We start from the raw sequence: 22,727 nt of genomic DNA, 5'->3' as shown, positions 1-22,727 counted from the left end.
ATGGGTGTGGGGCGGAGGGCTAAGGGGTACAGATTGGAGAGAAATGTGCTGGATGAGCAGAGACTGGAGGAGCTGACTCAGAGAATGGACTAATCTGACACAGCCTCACAGCCTGAGCGTCTAAAAAAGTCCTTCAGGTAAGGCACAGAAGATGTGTGTGTGTCTGTGTGTATGTGTGTGCCCACGCACTAGTCTAAGGTGTGTGAATATGTGTGTGAGTTTCTGATTTATTGCAAATAGATGTGGTCCTGTGGCTCATGCTCATTGCTGCCTGTTGGCTGGAAGCATATACTGTACTGTAGATGAACCATATACTGTACGGTAGATGAAATACATACTGTACTGTAGATTAACTACTGTACTGTAGATTAACCTGTCTTCCTCTAAAAATACTTTAAAGCACTACTATATATATTTTTGACATCTTTTACTTTTACTCCACTACATTCCTAAAGAAAATAATGTACTTTTTACTCCATACACTTTACTGACACCCAAAAGTTACATTTCGCATGCTTAGCAGGACAGGAAAATGGTCCAATTCACACACTTATCAAGATAACATCCCTGGTCCTCCCTACTGCCTCTGATCTGACAGACTCACTAAACACAAATGTTTCCTTTGTAAATTATGTCTGAGTGTAAATTTGAAAAAACATACTTTACTTTTGATACTTAAGTATATTTAAAACCAAATACTTTTAGACTTTTATTCAAGTAGTATTTTACTGGGTGACTTTCAACCCCCCCCCTCAACCCCCTCCAGATGCACAGTACGCAGGCTGAAAGGTAGTGTGATGGGCTGTCTGCCTGTACTCTACTAGCTGCCCTGGTACACTGTCTGGGACTATGGCATGCCAGACCTCATCTCTGGCATCAGTGTGGGTATCATGCACTTGCCACAAGGTACAGTAAGACCACAACCCCATGGGTAAACCACAAAAACACTATTATACTAAAAAACAACATGCCTTTCAATGGTCGTAATCTTAATGACATACACTTCATGTGGACGGCTACAAAACAGAACATTTCATATATATTATTCAAGTTATAAAAGAATGAGAGGAAAATGAATAGTTGAATGTTTTTTGAACAGTGCTGGTATGGCATATGCATTGCTGGCCTCCTGCATTGGTCTACTTCTTCTTTGGAATGTCCAGACATATTTCCATAGGCAAGTGGACAGAAATATGTACCAGTAGTTTGGGAATGGTTGATAAAGACTAAGATTAACACTCTCAGTCATCCCAATTCTTTATGTGCATGCAATGTACATACACAGGTGTCGTTATGTTGTGTGCAGGTGCAGGTGCGTTTGCAGTGCTCAGTGTCATGGTTGGAAGTGTGACAGAGAGGTTGGCTCCAGACAAAAACTTCCAACAAATCAAGTCACATTGTATTAGTCAGATGCGCCGAATGCAACAGTGAAATGCTTACTTACGAGCCCCTAACTAACAATGCAGTTTTAAAAAATACAGATAAGAAATAAAAGTAAAAAATAATTAAAGAGCAGCAGTAAAATAACAACAGCGAGGCTGTATACAGGGGTACCGGTACAGAGTCAATGTGGAGGTTATATACAGGGGTACCGGTACAGAGTCAATGTGGAGGCTATATACAGGGGTACCGGTACAGAGTCAATGTGGAGGCTATATACAGGGGGTACCGGTACAGAGTCAATGTGGAGGCTATATACAGGGGGTACCGGTACAGAGTCAATGTGGAGGCTATATACAGGGGTACCGGTACAGAGTCAATGTGGAGGCTATATACAGGCGGTACCGGTACAGAGTCAATGTGGAGGCTATATACAGGGGTACCGGTACAGAGTCAATGTGGAGGCTATATACAGGGGGTACCGGTACAGAGTCAATGTGGAGGCTATATACAGGGGTACCGGTACAGTCAATGTGGAGGCTATATACAGGGGTACCGGTACAGAGTCAATGTGGAGGCTATATACAGGGGTACCGGTACAGAGTCAATGTGGAGGCTATATACAGGGGTACCGGTACAGAGTCAATGTGGAGGCTATATACAGGGGGTACCGGTACAGAGTCAATGTGGAGGCTATATACAGGGGTACCGGTACAGAGTCAATGTGGAGGCTATATACAGGGGGTACCGGTACAGAGTCAATGTGGAGGCTATATACAGGGGGTACCGGTACAGAGTCAATGTGGAGGCTATATACAGGGGGTACCGGTACAGAGTCAATGTGGAGGATATATACAGGGGTACCGGTACAGAGTCAATGTGGAGGCTATATACAGGGGGTACCGGTACAGAGTCAATGTGGAGGCTATATACAGGGGGTACCGGTTTTTTATTTTATTTTATTTTACCTTTATTTAACCAGGCAAGTCAGATAAGAACAAATTCTTATTTTCAATGACGGCCTAGGAACAGTGGGTTAACTGCCTGTTCAGGGACAGAACGACAGATTTGTACCTTGTCAGCTGGGGGGTTTGAACTTGCAACCTTCCGGTTACTAGTCCAACGCTCTAACCACTAGGCTACCCTGCCGCCCAATGTGCGGGGGCACCTGTTGGTTGAGGTAATATGTACAGGTAATATGAGGTAATATGTACAGGGTGCAGGTCACTGTTGCTGTTGCTAACACTTTCCTAGGAGGACTCATACAGGTCACAAACAGAACAGTTCAGACGCTAATAGAAAATGCAATACAATACAACACAAGACAATATTCTACACTACGCTTCAATACAATACAATACAACATAAGAGCTTGACACATAATCAGACAATCATGGATAATTTATCCTTACTATGACAGACACTATGTTGTGTTTGAATTTTCATGCTTCCACTTTTAGGTGGCACTGGGGGTGGTGAAGTTTGTGTTTGTGGGTATCTACCTGTCGGAACCCCTGGTGCGAGCCTACACAAAAGCAGCTGCTGCCCATGCTGTGGTTGTGTGATCGCACAGCTCTTTGGGGTGTCAATCACATGCTTCAGTGGACCACTGTCACTAGTTTATGTGAGTACCGTGCGTGTGTGTTTACATCATGTGTGTGTGTTTGTATCATGTGTGTGTGTTTGCATCGTGTATGTGTGTTTGTGTGTGTGTGAGTGACACTAATTCAACTGACACTTTAAGTCAACCTCTGAACTACACCCTGACCCTGCTCTAATATCAGTGTGACCCTTGTCCTTAGACCCTAATGGAGGTGTGCTCCAAGCTGCCTTAAACCCATCTCCCCACTCTGTTGGTCAGTGGTGTATCCATGGTGTTTCTAATCGCAAGCAAGGAAATCAACTTTTGCAATCAGTGCCCAACTGCCCATATCCATTACAGTGGAAGTCATCACAGATAGTTTCTATGATACTCTGTCCCTTGTCGTACAGTCTATTCTTGATCTACATCCCCTGTTGTTCTGTCAGTCTCTTCTTTATGTTTTTTTTTCTACAAAACTATCTTGACTGGTCATATGAACATTTGAACTTTGAATATTTGACAATGATTATTTGTTTGGGTATGTCAGAGAAATCATTTCTGTCCAGTCTAGTTCATGTTGACGAGTCTTGGCTGCTGCATAGGAAAACAGACATGTAGCAGAATGGCCCTAGTCTAAAACAGAAGAGATAAGTCAACTATATGACTCTTCCAATGTAGTGTATTAGTATCATACACAGCAGACACAGTGGATTCATAACAAATGTTTACATTTTTTTATGTTTTAACCTTTCTTTAACTAGGCAAGTCAGTTAAGAACAAATTCTTATTTAAAATGACGGCCTACCCCGGCCAACATTGGGCCAATTGTTCGCTTCCCTATGGGATACAGCCTGGAATCAAACCAGGGTCTGTAGTGAGGCCTCTAGCACTGAACAGCAGTGCCTTAAACCGCTGCGCCACTCGGGAGCACCAATGATTAGGCACATTTCTGGCTTCTGATTGACCCCGACCAATGTCCACTAAATGATTGACGTGATGTTTTCCTCTCAAAATTCCCACCAGACCAGTTAAATTGAGAAGATTGTGACTAAGTCGTATTGAAAAGGGGTCATAAAGTGTGTGCGTGTGTGTGTGGGAGTGAAACAAGTAATAATCATTAATAGCTTGTTTGATCTTTCAAATTGTACTCCTCCTTCTGTTGACCTCTACTCTTGCTGGTATCTGTTGATTCTTATTACTATAAGAATCAATGGTTGAGATGTTTCTACAACTTGACTGGAGTCCACCTGTGGTAAATTAAATTGATTGGACATGATTTGGAAAGGCACACACCTGTCTATATAAGGTCCCACAGTTGACAGTTCATGTTAGAGCAAAAACCAAGCCATGATGTCAAAGGAATTGTCCGTAGAGCTCCGAGACAGGATAGTGTTGAGGCACAGATCTGGGGAATGGTACCAAAACGTTTCTGCAGAATTGAAGAGAGCACCGAGGCCTCCATCATTCTTAAATGGAAGAAGTTTGGATGCACCAACTTCCTAGAGCTGGCTGCCCGGCCAAACTGAACAATCGGGGGAGAAGGGAGATGACCAAGAACCCAATCGTCACTCTGACAGAGCTCTAGAGTTCCTCTGTGGAGATGGGGATAACCTTCAAGAAAGACAAACATCTTTGCAGCACTCCACCAATCAGGCCTTTATGGTAGAGTGGCCAGACGGAAGCCATACCTCAGTAAAAGGCACATGACAGCCCGCTTGGAGTTTGTCAAAAGGCACCTAAAGACTCTCAGACCACGAGAAACAAGATTCTCTGGTCTGATGAAACCAAGATTGAAATCTTTGGACTGACTAAAAAAAATATATATATTTCACCTTTATTTAACCAGGTAAGCTAGTTGAGAACAAGTTCTCATTTACAACTGTGACCTGGCCAAGATAAAGCAAAGCAGTGCAACACAAACAACAACACAGTGTTACACATGGAATAAACAAGTGTACAGTCAATAACTGTCACGCCTTGACCTTAGAGATCCCTGTTTATTCTCTATATTTTGGTTAGGTCAGGGTGTGACTAGGGTGGGTACTCTAGTTTTTGTATATCTATGTTTTCTTTTTCTTTGTTAACCTAGTATGGTTCCCAATCAGAGGCAGCTGTCTATCGTTGTCTCTGATTGGGGATCATACTTAGGCAGCCCTTTTTCCCACATTCAGTTGTGGGATCTTGTCTTTGTTTGGTTGCATGTATTTTTGCACGACGAAGCTGTTCGTTCGTTGTATTGTTTGTTTTTTTGCTGGTTCACATTTTATTAAAATATGATGAACTCAAATCACGCTGCGCCTTGGTCTACCCTTAACGACAAACGTTACAATAACACAATAGAAAAAAAGAAAGTCTATATACAGTGTGTGCAAATGGAGTGAGGAGGTAAGGCAATAAATAGGCCATAGTAGCAAAGTAATTACAGTTTAGCAAATTAACACTGGAGTGATAGATGAGCAGATGATGATGTGCAAGTAGAAATACTGGTGTGCAAAAGAACATAAAACTGGACGACCAGTTAGATATACAGTGCCTTGCGAAAGGATTCGGCCCCCTTGAACTTTGCGACCTTTTGCCACATTTCAGGCTTCAAACATAAAGATATAAAACTGTATTTTTTTGTGAATAGTCAACAACAAGTGGGACACAATCATGAAGTGGAACGACATTTATTGGATATTTCAAACTTTTTTAACAAATCAAAAACTGAAAAATTGGGCGTGCAAAATTATTCAGCCCCCTTAAGTTAATAGTGCCACCTTTTGCTGCGATTAGAGCTGTAAGTCGCTTGGGGTATGTCTCTATCAGTTTTGCACATCGAGAGACTGACATTTTTTCCCATTCCTCCTTGCAAAACAGCTCGAGCTCAGTGAGGTTGGATGGAGAGCATTTGTGAACAGCAGTTTTCAGTTCTTTCCACAGATTCTCGATTGGATTCAGGTCTGGACTTTGACTTGGCCATTCTAACACCTGGATATGTTTATTTTTGAACCATTCCATTGTAGATTTTGATTTATGTTTTGGATCATTGTCTTGTTGGAAGACAAATCTCCGTCCCAGTCTCAGGTCTTTTGCAGACTCCATCAGGTTTTCTTCCAGAATGGTCCTGTATTTGGCTCCATCCATCTTCCCATCAATTTTAAACATCTTCCCTGTCCCTGCTGAAGAAAAGCAGGCCCAAACCATGATGCTGCCACCACCATGTTTGACAGTGGGGATGGTGTGTTCAGGGTGATGAGCTGTGTTGCTTTTACGCCAAACATAACGTTTTGCATTGTTGCCAAAAAGTTCAATTTTGGTTTCATCTGACCAGAGCACCTTCTTCCACATGTTTGGTGTGTCTCCCAGGTGGCTTGTGGCAAACTTTAAACGACACTTTTTATGGATATCTTTAAGAAATGGCTTTCTTCTTGCCACTCTTCCATAAAGGCCAGATTTGTGCAATATACGACTGATTGTTGTCCTATGGACAGAGTCTCCCACCTCAGCTGTAGATCTCTGCAGTTCATCCAGAGTGATCATGGGCCTCTTGGCTGCATCTCTGATCAGTCTTCTCCTTGTATGAGCTGAAAGTTTAGAGGGGCGGCCAGGTCTTGGTAGATTTGCAGTGGTCTGATACTCCTTCCATTTCAATATTATCGCTTGCACAGTGCTCCTTGGGATGTTTAAAGCTTGGGAAATCTTTTTGTATCCAAATCCGGCTTTAAACTTCTTCACAACAGTATCTCGGACCTGCCTGGTGTGTTCCTTGTTCTTCATGATGCTCTCTGCGGTTTTAACGGACCTCTGAGACTATCACAGTGCAGGTGCATTTATACGGAGACTTGATTACACACAGGTGGATTGTATTTATCATCATTAGTCATTTAGGTCAACATTGGATCATTCAGAGATCCTCACTGAACTTCTGGAGAGAGTTTGCTGCACTGAAAGTAAAGGGGCTGAATAATTTTGCACGCCCAATTTTTCAGTTTTTGATTTGTTAAAAAAGTTTTAAATATCCAATAAATGTCATTCCACTTCATGATTGTGTCCCACTTGTTGTTGATTCTTCACAAAAAAATACAGTTTTATATCTTTATGTTTGAAGCCTGAAATGTGGCAAAAGGTCGCAAAGTTCAAGGGGACCGAATACTTTCGCAAGGCACTGTACCTGCTGGAGCGCGTGCTACGGGTGGTTGTTGTTATCGTGACCAGTGAGGTGAGATAAGGCCGAGCTTTACCTAGCATAGACTTATAGATGACCTGGAGCCAGTGGGTCTGGCGACGAATATGTAGCAAGGGCCAGCCGACTAGAGCATATAGGTCGCAGTGGTGGGTGGTATAAGGGGCTTTGGTGACAAAACAGATGGCACTGTGATTGACTGCATCCAGTTTGCCGAGGAGAGTATTGGAAGTTATTTTGTAAATGATGTCGCCGAAGTCGAGGATTGGTAGGATAGTCAGTTTTACGAGGGTATGTTTGGCGGCGTGAGGGAAAGAGGCTTTGTTGCTAAATAGATTCTAGATTTAATTTTGGATTGGAAATGTTTAATATGAGTCTGGAAGGAGAGTTTATAGTCTAGCCAGACACCTAGGAATTTGTAGTTGTCCACATATTCTAAGTCAGTACCGTCCAGAGTAGTGATGCTAGTCGGGCGGGCGGGTGTGGGCAGCGAACGGTTGAAAAGCATGCATTTGGTTTTACTAGCGTTAAAGAGCAGTTGGAGGCCACGGAAGGAGTGTTGTGTGTCATTGAATCTCGTTTTGGTTAGTTAACAAAGTGTCCAAAGATGGGCCAGATGTATACAGAATGGTGTCATCTGCGTAGAGGCTATATCTGTTCTTAGTTCTACATTTTCTGAAAGGGGCATGCTTACTTAAGATGGTGAGGAAATTACTTTGAAAAAACGACCAGGCATCCTTGACTGACGGGATGAGGTCAATATCCTTCCAGGATACCCGGGCCAGGTCGATGAGAAAGGCCTGCTCGCTGAAGTGTTGTAGGGAGCGTATGACAGTGATGGGGGTGGTCATTTGACCGTGGACCCATAACGGATGCAGGCAATGAGGCAGTGATCGCTGAGATCCTGATTGAAAACAGCAGAGGTGTATTTGGAGGGCAAGTTGATCAGGATAATATCTATGAGGGTGCCCATGTTTACGGATTTAGGGTTGTACCTGGTGGGTTCCTTGATTATTTGTGTGAGATTGAGGGCTTCTAGACCTGCATAGACCTGGAAAGTATGACAGAACTTTTCAGGCTATCTCTGCAGTAGTTTACAACTCCTCCCCCTTTGGCAGTTCTATATTGCCAAGCGTCACATCTGGAGGAAATCTGGCACCATCCCTACGGTGAAGCATGGTGGTGGCAGCACCATGCAGTCGGGATGTTTTTCAGCGGCAGAGACTGGGAGACTAGTCATGATCGAGGTAAAGATGAACGGAGCAAAGTACAGAGAGATCCTTGATAAAAACCTGCTCCAGAGCACTCGGGACAACGCAGGAGTGGCTTCGGGACAGGTCTCTGAATGTCCTTGAGTGGCCCAGCCAGAGCCCAGACTTGAACCCAATCGAACATCTCTGGAGAGACCTGAAAATAGCTGTGCAGCAACACTCCTCCTCCAACCTGACAGAGCTTGAGAGGATCTGTAGAGATAAATGGGAGAAACTCCCCAAATGCAGTTGTGCCAAGCTTGTAGTGTCATACCCAAGAAGACTCTATGCTGTCATCACTGCCAAAGGTGCATCAACAAAGTACTGAGTAAAGGGTCTGAGTATGTAAATGTCAGATTTTTGTCAGTTATTCTATTATAAGTGAAGTATCAGGTTTGTGTGTGTGTGTTTTATACTGGCTGAAACCACTCTTAAGTTTGTTTGTATTCCAGGCAGTGCTTGCAGCCATCGTCTTTGTGAACCTGAAAAGTATGTTCAAGCAGTACATCACTCTGTGTAGGAGCAGCAAAGTTCAGACGAAGTGGAGGAAATCTGCCGTTACAGAAACACCCACCAACAGAGGACCAAGCGGCGTGGTAATGGGCAGCAGCAACAGCGGCCGAAGACACAGGACTCATGGACTTGGGAGGAAATTCTAGACGGGAGAGGACCCTGGGCATCAGCCAGGGGAATAGAGAGGCGCTGGTATGAGGAGGCAGCACGGCGGCGCGGTTGGAAGCCCGAGAGTCAGCCCCAAAAATTTATTGGGGAAGGCACACAGGGAGTGTGGCGAAGCCAGGTAGGAGACCTGCGCCAACTTCCTGTGCTTACCGGAGAGCGAGAGGGACCGGGCAGGCACCATGTTATGCTGTGGAGCGCACGGTGTCCGAGGTGCGGGTGCATAGCCCGGTGCGGTACATTCCAGCTCCTCGTATCGGCCGGGCTAGAGTGGGCATCGAGCCAGATGCAATGAAGCCGGCTCTACGCATCTGGTCTCCAGTGGCACCAGCCTTGTACGCCGGCCCAAGCCCGGGCTTACGGGGAGCATTCAACCAGGTAAGGTTGGGCAGGCTCGGTGCTCAAGAGCTCCAGTGCGCCTGCACGGTCCGGTCTATCCAGTGCCACCTCCACGCACCAGCCCTCCGGTGGCAGTCCCCCACACCAGGCTCTCTCTCCGTCTTCTGCCTACAGGTGCTTCCTCCTCTCCAGTGCTGCCAGAGCCTTCCTCCTCTCCAGTTGACAGAGCCTTCCTCCTGTCCAGAGCCGTCAGAGTCTCCCGCCTGTCCAGCGCCGCCAGAGCCTTCCTCCTCTCCAACGCTGCCAGAGTCTCCCGTCTGTCCAGAGCTGCCAGAGTCTCCCGCCTGTCCAGAGCTGCTAGAGTCTCCTGCCTGTCCAGAGCTGATAGAGTCTCTCAGTCAGCTAAGAGCTGCCAGAGCCGTCAGTCAGTCCTGAGCTACCCTTCAGTCCTGAGCTACCCTTCAGTCCCGAGCTACCCCTCAGTCCCGAGCTGCCCCTCAGTCCAGTGGGGCCCTTTAGTAGGGTTGCCAGTCCAAGGTCTGTGGCGAGGGTCGCCGTTCCTAGGAGGACACTAAAGCGGACAAAGACTATGGTGGAGTGGGGTCCACGTCCTGCGCCAGAGCCGCCACCGCGGACAAATGCGCGCGGGGGGGGGGAGGGGGGTACTGTCACGTTCTGACCATAGTTCTTTTGCGTTTTCTTTGTTTTAGTGTTGGTCAGGACGTGAGCTGAGTGGGCATTCTGCTGTATGTCTAGTTTTCCCATTTCTATGTTTGGCCTGATATGGTTCTCAATCAGAGGCAGGTGTTAGTCTTTGTCTCTGATTGGGAACCATATTTAGGTAGCCTGTTTAGTGTTGGGTTTTGTGGGTGGTTGTCTTCTGTCTTCGTGTGTCTGCCCTACACAGAACTGTTTCGTTTTTTTCACATTTGTTGTTTTGTATTTTGTAGTGTTCACGAGTATCGTCTTTATTAAACATGATGAACACTAACCACGCTGCGCTTTGGTCCTCTCCTTCGTCCACAGAAGAAAGCCGTTACACACTGGGAGACAAATTCACCTTTCAGCAGGACAATAACCTAAAACACAAGGTCAAATATACACTGGAGTTGCTTACCAAGATGACATTGAATTTTCCTGAGTGGCCTAGTTACAGTTTTGACTTAAATCAACTTGAAAATCTATGGCAAGACCTGAAAATGGCTGTCTAACAATGAACAACAACCAACTTGAGAGCTTGAAGAATTTTAAAAAGAACAATGTGCAAATATTGTACAATCCAGATGTGCAAAACTCCTACAGACTTACCCAGAAAGAGTCAAGCTGTAATTCCTGCCGAAGGGGATTCTTACATGAAAGGTCTCAGGGTGGTGAATGCTTATGTAAATGAGATATTTCTGTATTTAATTTTCAATAGTTTGGCAAAAATCTCTAAAAACATGTTTTTTCACTTTGTCATTATGGGGTATTGTGTGTAGGTAGGTGAGGAAAAAAAGACATGTAATCCATTTTGAATTCAGGCTGTAACACAAAATCTGTAATAAGGTATGCGGTATGAATACTTTCTAAAGGCACTGTATAACCTCACTGGGACCAACCAGGTTGGTGTGGCCACGAGAACAGCACCGTGTTTGTCATGCCATCAACCACCACTCTGGGCTCCACATAGTCAGAAGACCACTGCAGCTGGGAGTACCTGAAGGGCGGTGGAGAACAGACAGTGTCACCCTAGTGACAGAGTCGGAACTGCAAGACAGGGACACCACCACTCTGGGCTCCACATAGTGAGGATACCATGAGCCGGGACCTGGATAAGTTCTCCCAGGGCTCACTGGGCAAGAGGACTTTTGACATCCATTCCATCATCCTAGACCTATCCACGGCTAACTTCATCAACACCGGGGCTATCAAGACCATGAGAAATGTGAGTGGGTGATGATGAGGAGAGGGAAATTATGAGATCGGGGAGATGGCCTTGAATTGAAGAGACAAAAATCAGGAATGTACCTCCAATAAAAGGCATAAGGGGAGAAAATGATTAGGATGACAATGGTTTGGTAGGTTGAGATAACAGATTCAGTGGGTCCCCCACAGGATGGTTGAGCTTACGTAGGCTATGGCAATTAGGATGAGGTTGTAAGTAACATGAACATTTCCCAGGACATAGATATCTGATATTGGCAGAAAGCTTAAATTCTAACTGAACTGTCCAATTTACAGTAACTATTACAGTGAAAGAATACCATGCTATTGTTTGAGTGCGTAGTTATGAACTTGAAAAGTTATTAATAAACCAATTAGGCACATTTGAGCATTCTTGATACAACATTTTGAACAGATGTAATGGTTCATTGGATCAGTCTAAAACTTCACACATGCACTGCTGCCATCTAGTGCCCAAAATATAAATTGTGCCTGGGCTGGAATAATACATTATGGCATTTCTCTTGCATTTTAAAGATGGTATTTTTTTTTTTTTAAACATGTTTTTTTCTTTGTGTTATCTTTTACCAGATCTAATGTGTTATATTTTCCTACATTAATTTCACATTTCCACAAACTTCCGTGTTTCCTTTCAAATGGTATCAAGAATATGCATATCCTTGCTTCAGGTCCTGAGCTACAGTTAGATTTGGGTATGTCATTTTAGGTGAAAATGGAAAAAAAGGTTCCGATCCTTAAGAGGTTTTAAAAGCAGAGTGCTTATCCTCCAGTCCAGTTTTGACAGATATTTTACAACTTTGGTGAGATTGATGTTACTGTCTACATGGCTAGGTGTCAATGTAAGTGAAACCTGTATCTGTAGCTAATAAATTAATAACTCATTACTTTGAATAGGATGTGTAAATAACTCATACTCTTACTATCCAGCATCTGTAGTGGAGCAGTTAAGAGCTGGGAGTGTTCTGAGTCCATCACTAAAAGACATCTGTTTGCTCCAGTCCATGATGCTGCGCTTCACTGCCTTGGCCACCAGAGAGCATCAACGCCGAGCTGTGAGTGTTCACTGATGAGAGACATGCATATCTGCATGCCAAAACACATACAATACAATCATTCAGTACAGTTAAATGGAAAATACAATATGGAAGACTCTGTAAATATTAACCATGTCTGTAAATGTCATTGCAGGAGATGCAGTGCAACACCAAACTGAGGAGCCTTACCCGAAGTCTGACATTCTGCATATTTCTCATATACTTTCTGTTATGGGGGTGGGCCTACCCTTTTGAAAAGTTACTGTAAATTGGGAATATAGTATACAGGTATATACTGTGTATATGGTAGTTCTAATGCTGCAAGAAATGCATGACTGCGAGGTCAGCTAATTAAGTTAATTAATGAAATACCTACAAAAAGTAGAAGGTACAGTAAACCCCTACAATGTCCAAATAATATCCTCCCCCGAACAAGAGCAACAGAGCAGGGGGACTAGTTGCCAAATATGGATATGCTTCTGCCAGGGTTCTGTCAGAAACAGCTTTGGCAATGGGCCTTACTCGATCTCTGTGACTCCACTGAAATTAGAGAAATAACTATTACTCAAAACCTAAAGTATACTTTATTTGGAGCAGAGGAAAGTGATTCAGTGCATTTTGGAACAAACACAAAACAAGGTGAACAACACAACATGGAACAAAGTGAACAATATGGAATAAATAAATAATACTTTAAAAATACATATACATCCAATACCTGAAGTAGATTGAGAAGTACTGGAATCAAGTGACAGAATGAAAATAATTTCCCCCATACATAAAACATAGATAATAAATAAATAAAACAATCTCTGCAACGTTTAAATAACAGTTAACATGCTTCATCACATCTGAAGATGGGGGAGGGGTCTTTGGGTGATGGCAGACAACGTCATCACCCAAAGATACAGAGGATCAGAGCAGACATGATCTAAAGTCATCACTCTAGTCTATGTTAAACATGACACAGTAAAAACCTGCACAAAGCCTAATGTAACAGCTCATACGAATGCACGTACATGCAAATAGTAGCATGATTGACCCTCTGCAATGTGTATCAGAACGACAGTCTCACTCACTGAAAATCTAACATGAATGTTTTGTGACACACAGAAGGGAGGTAAAATTGTGCATACATATAATGTAAACAAAGTTTGGAATTACACATGAATTCAACAAACAGTGAACAAACAAGTAAATCAGAAAATTTGATTTTTTCCCCCTCTCACAGTTGCATAAATCCTAAGTGACCACAGTCCCTGAATATCAAATATCTCTTCGTACTGGCCAGAGGTGTCGTCATGGGAGATTGTGAACAGCAGGACAGAGTAAAGTTAGGTTGGGGCGTGGGGTGGTGGTAGGGTAGCTTTCTGGTAGCTTTGGGCTGAAGAAGAGGGGTGGACAAGGTCTATGCCCACAAACTACAATGTCTGAACAAATATTTGAACCACCCATCTTTAGGACCAGCTTTCAAAGTTGGAACTAGTGTAATTAGTGGACTTAAGGGGAGGTTATTGTTTTTGGTTTCTAGGCTACAGCAGTACAGCTACAGTTCCTGATGGGAGTCAGCAGTGTGCAGTTGTTCAGGGCTGGGCTGAGACTGCTCCCCCTCGTCCTCTGCGTCCTCCTCCCCCTGCTGTGACACCAGCTGCTGGTAGCGAGCCTGGCGCTGGTAGTCCGGGTCGATGTTGATCCAGTTATTGGCCACCCACTTAGTCCCGCGGGTGACCACACAGCCGCCGTGCAGAGAGTACTCATCCTGCTCCCCCACCCAGCCTGTGGGTAACAGAGAGCAGTTCATATGTGCATTCAAAAGCAGCTTTGATAACAGCATAACTGACAACTGCCATGTGGACTAGTAGGAGTATTCTTTTTCAATGCGTTTCTAAAACAGTGGGCATAACCTTCATCAAAACTACACATGCTTCAGTTTTTAAATAAGGACCTGAACAGCAGTGATAGAATGAAGGAGTAAATTGCTGTGTACAATAAGTTGTGTCCTGTCTGATGGGCAGTAATTAAGCTGTAGTAGTGTGTACATTGAAGGGTCATTCTATGTCTGTACCTTGTCCATCAGAGAGGTAATTGTACCATAACACAGCGGTCCCTTTAGTAGGGTTCACCCTCAGGTTGCTCTTATCACAGTTCTTCCTCGTGTCCATAAGATCCACATCGTTCTGAATCAGAGACTGAAAACAAACATACGCACCAGGGCTTGACATTAACTTTTTTTTTGCCAAAAGCTCAAGTCACTTGTCCCAAAATAATACATGGTCTAACACAATTTTTACATCACTGTATGATGTAAGGAACCACTTTACAAAATAAAATGCATTGCTATCCATTTTACCATAGAGAAAGACAAAACAAAAGAACTCTGCCTATTGGCTGCCTTGCATATTCAAGCCTGTCTCAAAATACAACAATGCCACTTTAAGGCTCTCCTGGAGGATGGTTGGCCACCCTTGGTAGCCTATAAAATATTGGGTAACACTATACTTGTCACCCAATGTCATAACACATTCATAACCATGGCATAACAGCTGACATAACTTGTCATAATATGGTCATAACACTGTCATGAGCCATATATTTATTGTTACATATATTGCGTTATTTTATGGCTGGTTATATCACCTACATAAGTGTCAAAACCCACATTTATTCAAAAAATGATTCATTACAACAACAAAGGATTTAAGAAACAAACATTCAAAACAATAAGAAAATCCTTGGCAGGGAAATAACTAATTTGAATATATGTGGGTTGACACTCTTGTGTAGGTGTCATAAGCAGCCATAAAATAATGCAATATGTCACAACAGGTGTAAATATATGAGTCATGACAGTTATGTCCATGTTATGACAAGTTGACAGTTGTTATGACATGGTTATGACCCTGGGTGTCAAGTAAAACGTTTGACCAAATATTGCAACAATACATTGACCAAATACTTTCTCTTTATAAAATAATTCCCTCCAGAGTTCTAAATTATGGGCGTCCCATCGTCCCTGTGACAATAAAAAAAAATATGTCTATGATTCAAAACGGACTCTGGGACAACAGATCCCAAATTCATACAACCACTGCACATAAAAAATATTTAAAAAGCAATGAGGCTGATGGATCAGACCATTTAGCTTAAAACGTTGATGACGTTTTATTTCTTCATATTACACCCCCAACAACGTGCACATGGCTGTAGGTTATGCGTGAATGTTCCAAAATGCAATTAGCGGGAAAAAACTGTCCTCAAAAGCACATCAAATGTGCGAGCTGTTTAATTTGACAGAGATTAAAATATCCGTTAGGAACGAAGAAAGGGGAGATCTAAAGATCCATCAACTAGCATGGGTTACTAATATGACTAGGATTATGCCTTCGGCTGCTGGACAATACAATAAAGTTGATTTGAAAACCAATAGAACATGAGAAAAATGCTAGGATATTAAGTGTTTATAAAATAATTCCTTCAGCATTTCTATGATGGTATTTTGGCTAGCCTACTTTGAAACAAGTTAAGACATGCTTCATGAAATTACATAAAATGTCCAGATTTTAAACAATTAAGTTTATGGTTAAATAGTTTCAAAATGTTCCTCAGCTCAGATTCAAGATGGGTGATGTGCGGTGCACAACAGGCACTGTCCTTCACTCTTCGGTCTTTTTACTATTTGATCTGAACAAACAGAGCCTCGTGTTTTTCAACAGAATCAAGCCTTTAAACGTTAATAATCCTTCATTAGACTATATTTGTCACACATGACTGGTGTTTAGCCAATATTTATATTTTTGTAATTAAAGGTATCATTAAAGCATCGGGTTGGACATGAGGCTCTAGCCAATATGTATGTCACCTACACTTTGACATGTAGGTTTTTTATTTATGTACATGAAAAATAGATTTGAATATTATCCCAATGTTGGCCTCTCTGATCCAATTCTGATTAAAGTAATTGAGGCGCCAGGTAGCCTAGTGGTTAGAGTGTTGGGCCAGTAACCCGAAAGGGTGCTAGATCGAATCCCCGAGCTGACAAGGTAAAAATCTGTTGTCCAGCCCCTGAACAAGGCAGTTAACCCACTGTTCCTAGGCCGTCATTGAAAATAAGATTGTGTTCTTAACTGACTTGCCTGGTTAAATAACATAAACAAATATTTTTTTCAATTGTTTGATATTGTGATTTTTACATTTGATTTTTTAACTTGTTCAGGACAAGAGGACAAGCCTTAATGCCAAGCCCTGCACACATAATCACTCATTAATACCATTGACAAAAACATAGAGATACAAACACGCAAACACGTAATATAGAAATTATATAAACATACAAGAACCCACACACAGACACACAGAGTAAATAACGCACCACTTCCTCATATGTCCTGTTGTCTGCCACAGGGAACGCGGTCTCCCCACCCCCCTCAACAGAGTTTAGGTAGAAGAGAACTGTGATGTACCTGGGTGTGCAACAAAACATTTAATACACACACAGACCAACAACACCATAGATATGTAAGACTTAGTCACAAACTAACTGATATATTTACATGCACTAAGTTACAAAGCCATACACCACATAGTTTACCACAAACACATCCACCTAACGTTCACAGACTTTACAGTACATTATCACACAATAACTCCACCTAACCATCTTAACCCAAAGGACATCTAACCAGAATTATGAACATACAGTATTATTAAAACAAAGCCAAGATCAAGGCGTTGGCTGACTCAACACAGCACACTCTCACCTGCAGGAGGTCTCGAAGGGTGTGGAGGTGTTGGCAGCGAGGCGTGTGTGTGTGCAGGCTGTCTCAGGGTAGACAGGGCCGCTGTCGTGGTGGGCGTGGTAGTGACCACCCTGCTCATAACGCACCACCTGGAGTGGCTCACTCAGATCCACCAACGCAGAGGGCAGCCGGGTCAGACGGGTCACCCTAGGGAGGAGAGACAGAAGAGAAAAGAGAGAGAAAGGGACAAAAATCCTTAACATCAGATTCCAATAACCTTGGCCATGGTGTTTATTCTAACTGTTTTTATTCATGTATTCAAACAGATACTGAACAAAACTATAAACACAACATGTAAAGTGTTGGTCCCATTTTTCACAAGCTGAAATAAAAGGTCCCAGAAATGTGCCATACGCACAAAAAGCTAATTTCTCTCAAAAGTTTTGCACAAATTTGTTTACATCCCTGTTATTGAGCATTTCTCCTTTGCCAAGATAATCCATCCACCTGGCAGGGTGGCATATCAAGAAGCGGATTAAACAGAATTATCATTACATAGGTGTACCTTGTGCTGGGAACAATAAAAGGCCACTCTTAAATGTGCAGTTTAGTCACACAACACATGCCACATGTCTCAATTTTGAGGGAGCGCGCAATTGGCATGCTGACTGCAGGAATGTCCACTAGATTTTATGTTCCTTTCTCGACCATAAGCAGTCTCCAAAGTTGTTTTAGGGAATTTGGCAGTACATGCAACAGGCCTCACAACAGCAGACCACGTGTAACCACACCAGCCCAGGACCTCCACATCTGGCATCTTCACCTGCGGGGATTCTTCTGAGACCAGCCACCCAGACAGCTGACGAAACTGAGGTTCTTTTCTGTCTGCAATAAAGCCCTTTTGTGAGGAAAAACTTATTCTGATTGACTGGGCCTGGCTCCTCAGTGGGTGGACCTGGCTCCCAAGTGGGTAGGCCTAGGGGCCCAGTCATGTGTAATCCATATATTAGGGCCTAATGAATGTATTTAAATTGGCTGATTTCCTTATATTATATCAATAAAATCATTGAAATTGTTGCATTTATATTTTTGTTCAGTATTCTTGGCTTTAAAAAAAGAAGAGAAAAAATCCTCTATCCCAGTGTTATCTATACACATGCAATGGAAACAATATCAGTAAAATCCCACTACTCTTTTCATACAAAACTATCCGTCATTAAAACATTTGGAATAGTAACGTAATAGAGGGAATAGGAGAGAGGAGAGATAGAGAGACCAGTGCAGAGGCGAGACTATGAGGCCAAGACAACATTTGACAGTGATGCTCTCCTCACCTCTTCTTGAGGTCTCGGAGTACCTGATGTGCCCCCTTTCCCTGGTACAGCCAGGTGTGTCTGCTGTTCCTGACCAGCTGGCTGCTCTTCACCCCGCGCTGCTGCAAGAACCGCTGGAATGCATTACTGTCCAGACTCCTGAACTCCTCCAGGCTCAGCAGGCCTAATGGAGACACACACAGACAGATTGACAGGGGTCACAGACACACAGGGGTCAGATAGCTATCACAAAGACACACAGACAGGGGTCACTTAGCTACAGGTACAATTGAAGTCGGAGGTTTACACACACTGAGGTTGGAGTCATTAAAACTCATTTTTCAACCACTCCACAAATGTATTGTTAACAAAACTATAGTTTTGGCAAGTCGGTTAGGACATCTACTTTGTGCATGACACAAGTAATTTAATCAACAATTGTTTACAGACAGATTATTTCACTTATAATTCACAATTCCAGTGGGTCAGAAGTTTACATACACTAAGTTGACTGTGCCTTTTAACAGCTTGGAAAATTCCATAAAATTATGTAATGGCTTTAGAAGCTTCTGATAGGCGTATTGACATAATTTGAGTAACTTGGAGTTGTACCTGTGGATGTATTTCAAGGCCTACCTTCAAACGCAGTGCCTCTTTGCTTGACATCATGGGAAAATCAAAAGAAATCAGCCATGACACAAGTCTGGTTCATCCCATTTGGGAGCAATTTCCAAATGCCTGAAGGTACCATGTTCATCGGTACAAACAATAGTACACAAGTATAAACACCATGGGTCCACGCAGCCGTCATACCGCTCAGGAAGGAGACGCGTTCTGTCTCCTAGAGATGAACATACTTTGGTGCAAAAAGTGCAAATCAATCCCAGAACAACAGCAAAGGACCTTGTGAAGATGCTGGAGGAAACAGGTACAAAAGTATCTATATCCACAGTAAAAACGAGTACTATATCGTCAGAACCTGAACGGCTGCTCAGCAAGGAAGCAGCCACTGCTCCAAAACCGCCATAAAAAAGCCAGACTGTGTTTTGTAACTACACAAATATCGTACTTTTTGGAGAAATGTCCTCTGGTCTGATGAAACAAAAATAGAACCGTTTGGCCATAATGACCATCGTTATGTTTGGAGGAAAAAGGGGGAGGCTTGCAAGTCGAAGAACATCATCCCAACCGTGAAGCACGGGGGTGGCAGCATCATGTTGTGGGGGTGCTTTGATGCAGGAGGGACTGGTGCACTTCACAAAATAGAGGAAGAAGAATTATGTGGATATTTTGAAGCAACAACGCAAGACATCAGTCAGGAAGTTTAAGCTTGGTCACAAATGGGTCTTCCAAATGGACAATGACCCCAAGCATATTTTCAAAGTCGTGGCAAAATGGCTTAAGGACAACAAAGTCAAGGTATTGGATTGGCCATCACAAAGCCCTGACCTCAATCCTATAGAATATTTGTGGGCAGAACTGAAAAAGTGTGTGTGAGCAAGGAGGCCTACAAACCTGACTCAGTTACACCAGCTCTGTCAGGAGGAATGGGCCAAAATTCACCCAACTTATTGTGGGAAGCTTGTGGAAGGCTACCCAAAACGTTTGACCCAAGTTAAACAATTTAAAGGCAATGCTACCAAATACTAATTGAGTGTATGTAAACGTATGACCCTCTGGGAATGTGATGAAAGAAATAAAAGCTGAAATAAATCATCCTTTAGTATTATTATGACATTTCACATTCTTAAAATAAAGTGGTGATCCTGACTGACCTAAGACAGGGAACTTTTACTAGGATTAAATGTCAGGAATTGTGAAAAACTGAGTTTAAATGTATTTGGCTAAGTTGTATGTAAACTTCCGACTTGAACTGTATACCTATATGATAAGCCTGACAAGAAGAAGCTCGTGGAGACGTTGCTGTGGATGATCATTGTCCCTGTGCAAAGAATACTACTTTTTATTTTCATGCTTGTTCCCTGGAACTGGTTTTCAATTTGACTTGGAGTCACAGACGAATTATAGTGGATGTATTCTGTTGGTGTTATGGATTAGTTAGCTCTGTATGCTGAGGCCTTGCTGAGAATGACACTCTCTTACCGTTACCGTCAGGGTCAGCCTTCAGTCCAGCATAGATCTCTCTCAGATTCTCTGGTGTTAGCCAGATCCCATCCCTCACTCGTGAATGGGTCAATATCTGTAGAAGGCCCAGGAAACACATATATAAAATGTAAAAAAGCACACATTACACAGACATATAGAAGATAATACAATACATCTTTATTGATCCATTATAAAGGAACAAAATACATTGATATTTTGCTGCCACAGTACCCAGCCCCACCACCCAGTGGCCTTGTGGTTCGAGTGTCTGCCCTGAGATTAGAAAGTTGGGACTTCAATCCAAACACTGTAAAAATTGGGACCCGATGAGTCTCTGCTTGGCACTCAGCATTAAGGAGATAGAATGTGGGTGAGGCCCTGCGATAGACTAGTGTCCTGTCCAGGGGGTGTACTTGTACATCAAGCTGCCTCACGCTAGAGAAACAGGAGATAGGAACCTGCTCCTATGATCTAGTCCGGCTCGCACAAACCAAGACTTGTGCAAGGTTACTTACTTCACTCACATACACACACATGCCTGCTTGCCCACCCACCTCCTGGAGTTGGAGCTGTCCGTCCTGATTGAGGTCCAGCAGGTTGAAAATCTCATCAGGGCTAAGGTTGAGCTGCTCCGTCAGCTCCTCCTGTCCTTCAGGCACCATCACCTGGCTCTCCATCAGGCCCTTCAGCTGGGCCAGCTGCACCACCACACGACACTCCTCCTCAGACAGGAACCCTGGGATCTCTGGAGAGACAGATACACACACAGCACACACACACGTAGGTGTTCACACACACGCAAATGCACGCACAAACACACTCACATTCAACTTCAACGTAAACAGAGAACCTTTGAGAGCAATGGCAGCAGACACTAACTCCGTGAAGAGGGCTGAGCAGAGTAGAAGTTTAGTAGCGAACTCTCACCAAACAGTAGGGGCTTCAGGCTCAGGGTCCGCATCTCATGCACTTTGTCTGGCACCAGTGACACCTTCTGGACATGGCCCACCTGAGAGACAACACTGTGACTATAACTTCATGCCTTCAAGATTACATGGAACGCACCATTCGTATGGAAGTAGAATAGCACAACTGACACTAGCCCAGCGCTGAAGCTTATTATACACCTACTTTCTGCAAGGTTGAGCTCTGGGCTAAACAGACACAGAATTACACGGGCATCCTTATCTCACCCGTATGCCCTCTAGGCGTGGAAGGTACATGTCCCGCTGAAAGCCAGAATATGACGGTTGCTGATGGGACTCGGGGGGCTTGTGATGATTGCTTCCCCCGCTTGCCTGATCCCTGTTCTGGGTGGCCAGTACGTCTCCCGGGCCGTTGTTGTAGTGCACGTATAGGAGTAGCACAATGACATTGATGATGTATACATGGAAAAAGACCATCACCACCATGAAGTAGGAACGGGAGCATATGCTGCTCTTCTGCAAAGCGACCCGCTCTCGTGGCATAGGGGGTAGGGTTGGTAATGGCAGGGTTTCATGTTCATCACCGTCGTCGCAACACTGTGGTTCAATCATCTTTGACCTGATATGATTACGGACCATAAGCTTATTCACTGGTTTGTTGTTCTGATTACATTTGTGGCTCTAACGAGAAAGACATGTCATTGAATTGACGTTGTAAACAATGGAGTCAGTTCTCTTCTGGTAGGCTAGGTCATAAAAGTTACCGCATCAGTGCACAATCCATACTGTCCCGACTCAATCACCATATCTTGCCAGTCATAATAACCATTCTCTGTTATAGTACCTGTCAACTAGCTAGTTTATGTTATTATTTTCTCTAAATATAAGCGACGAAACATGTGAAGTTTGGTGGTTCTTTAGGTTGAAATCACAGCAACGTTAGTTCTAAATCACACTCCCAGCACCGCAGAGGACTTAATCCAGCGTCTTGTTTACGTTGCGATTTCAGCTATCCGTGTTGCGTACTTCTAAAAATAGAGGAAAAATAGCCATTTCAAAGGGTGTGCGATATATCCATTCGAAGGTCCTTGGTGCAGTAATCATCTAGTAAAATTGAAAAACGAACAAATATGCGGCCGACCCCGAACTCTCATTCCTGCCACAAATTCCTCTGTGGCGTTTGTTTTCCGGCTGATAATGCGCCACCATTGCCCTGACAATTACTGCAGTAGCTCATCTCGCAGCTACTTCAAACTATCACGCTGACAGCGAGC

The 22,727-nt window shown here is 43.4% G+C and overlaps 1 protein-coding gene and 1 pseudogene across 1 annotated transcript; one reads left to right on the top strand and one right to left on the bottom strand.

The window, feature by feature from the left end:
• On the top strand, positions 1-13,611 carry LOC139412660 (solute carrier family 26 member 6-like; annotated as a pseudogene).
• On the bottom strand, positions 12,938-22,727 carry LOC139413671 (transmembrane prolyl 4-hydroxylase-like). Its single transcript, XM_071161310.1, has 9 exons — positions 21,721-22,727; positions 21,455-21,536; positions 21,082-21,272; positions 20,525-20,621; positions 18,443-18,605; positions 17,130-17,315; positions 16,742-16,832; positions 14,438-14,561; positions 12,938-14,148 (listed from the first exon to the last, which is right to left on the bottom strand). The coding sequence occupies exons 1-9, from the start codon at positions 22,090-22,092 to the stop codon at positions 13,919-13,921; spliced, it is 1,536 nt and encodes a 511-aa protein (XP_071017411.1). The 5' UTR covers positions 22,093-22,727; the 3' UTR covers positions 12,938-13,918.

Source organism: Oncorhynchus clarkii, chromosome 7 (genome assembly GCF_045791955.1).
Source record: "Oncorhynchus clarkii lewisi isolate Uvic-CL-2024 chromosome 7, UVic_Ocla_1.0, whole genome shotgun sequence".
In the NCBI taxonomy this organism is placed as follows: Eukaryota; Metazoa; Chordata; class Actinopteri; order Salmoniformes; family Salmonidae; genus Oncorhynchus; species Oncorhynchus clarkii.
Note: the sequence above shows the minus strand (reverse complement) of the source record. Positions and strands in the feature narration are given on the sequence as shown.

Coding starts and splice junctions, on each gene's coding strand:
- LOC139413671 (XM_071161310.1), bottom strand. CDS start 22,092: ATGGTCCGTAATCATATCAGGTCAAAGATGATTGAACCACAGTGTTGC. Junction 20,622..21,081: donor GACAGCTCCAACTCCAGGAG/GTGGGTGGGCAA, acceptor GGCCTTCTACAG/ATATTGACCCATTCACGAGT. Junction 14,149..14,437: donor TTACCTCTCTGATGGACAAG/GTACAGACATAG, acceptor TGTTACCCACAG/GCTGGGTGGGGGAGCAGGAT.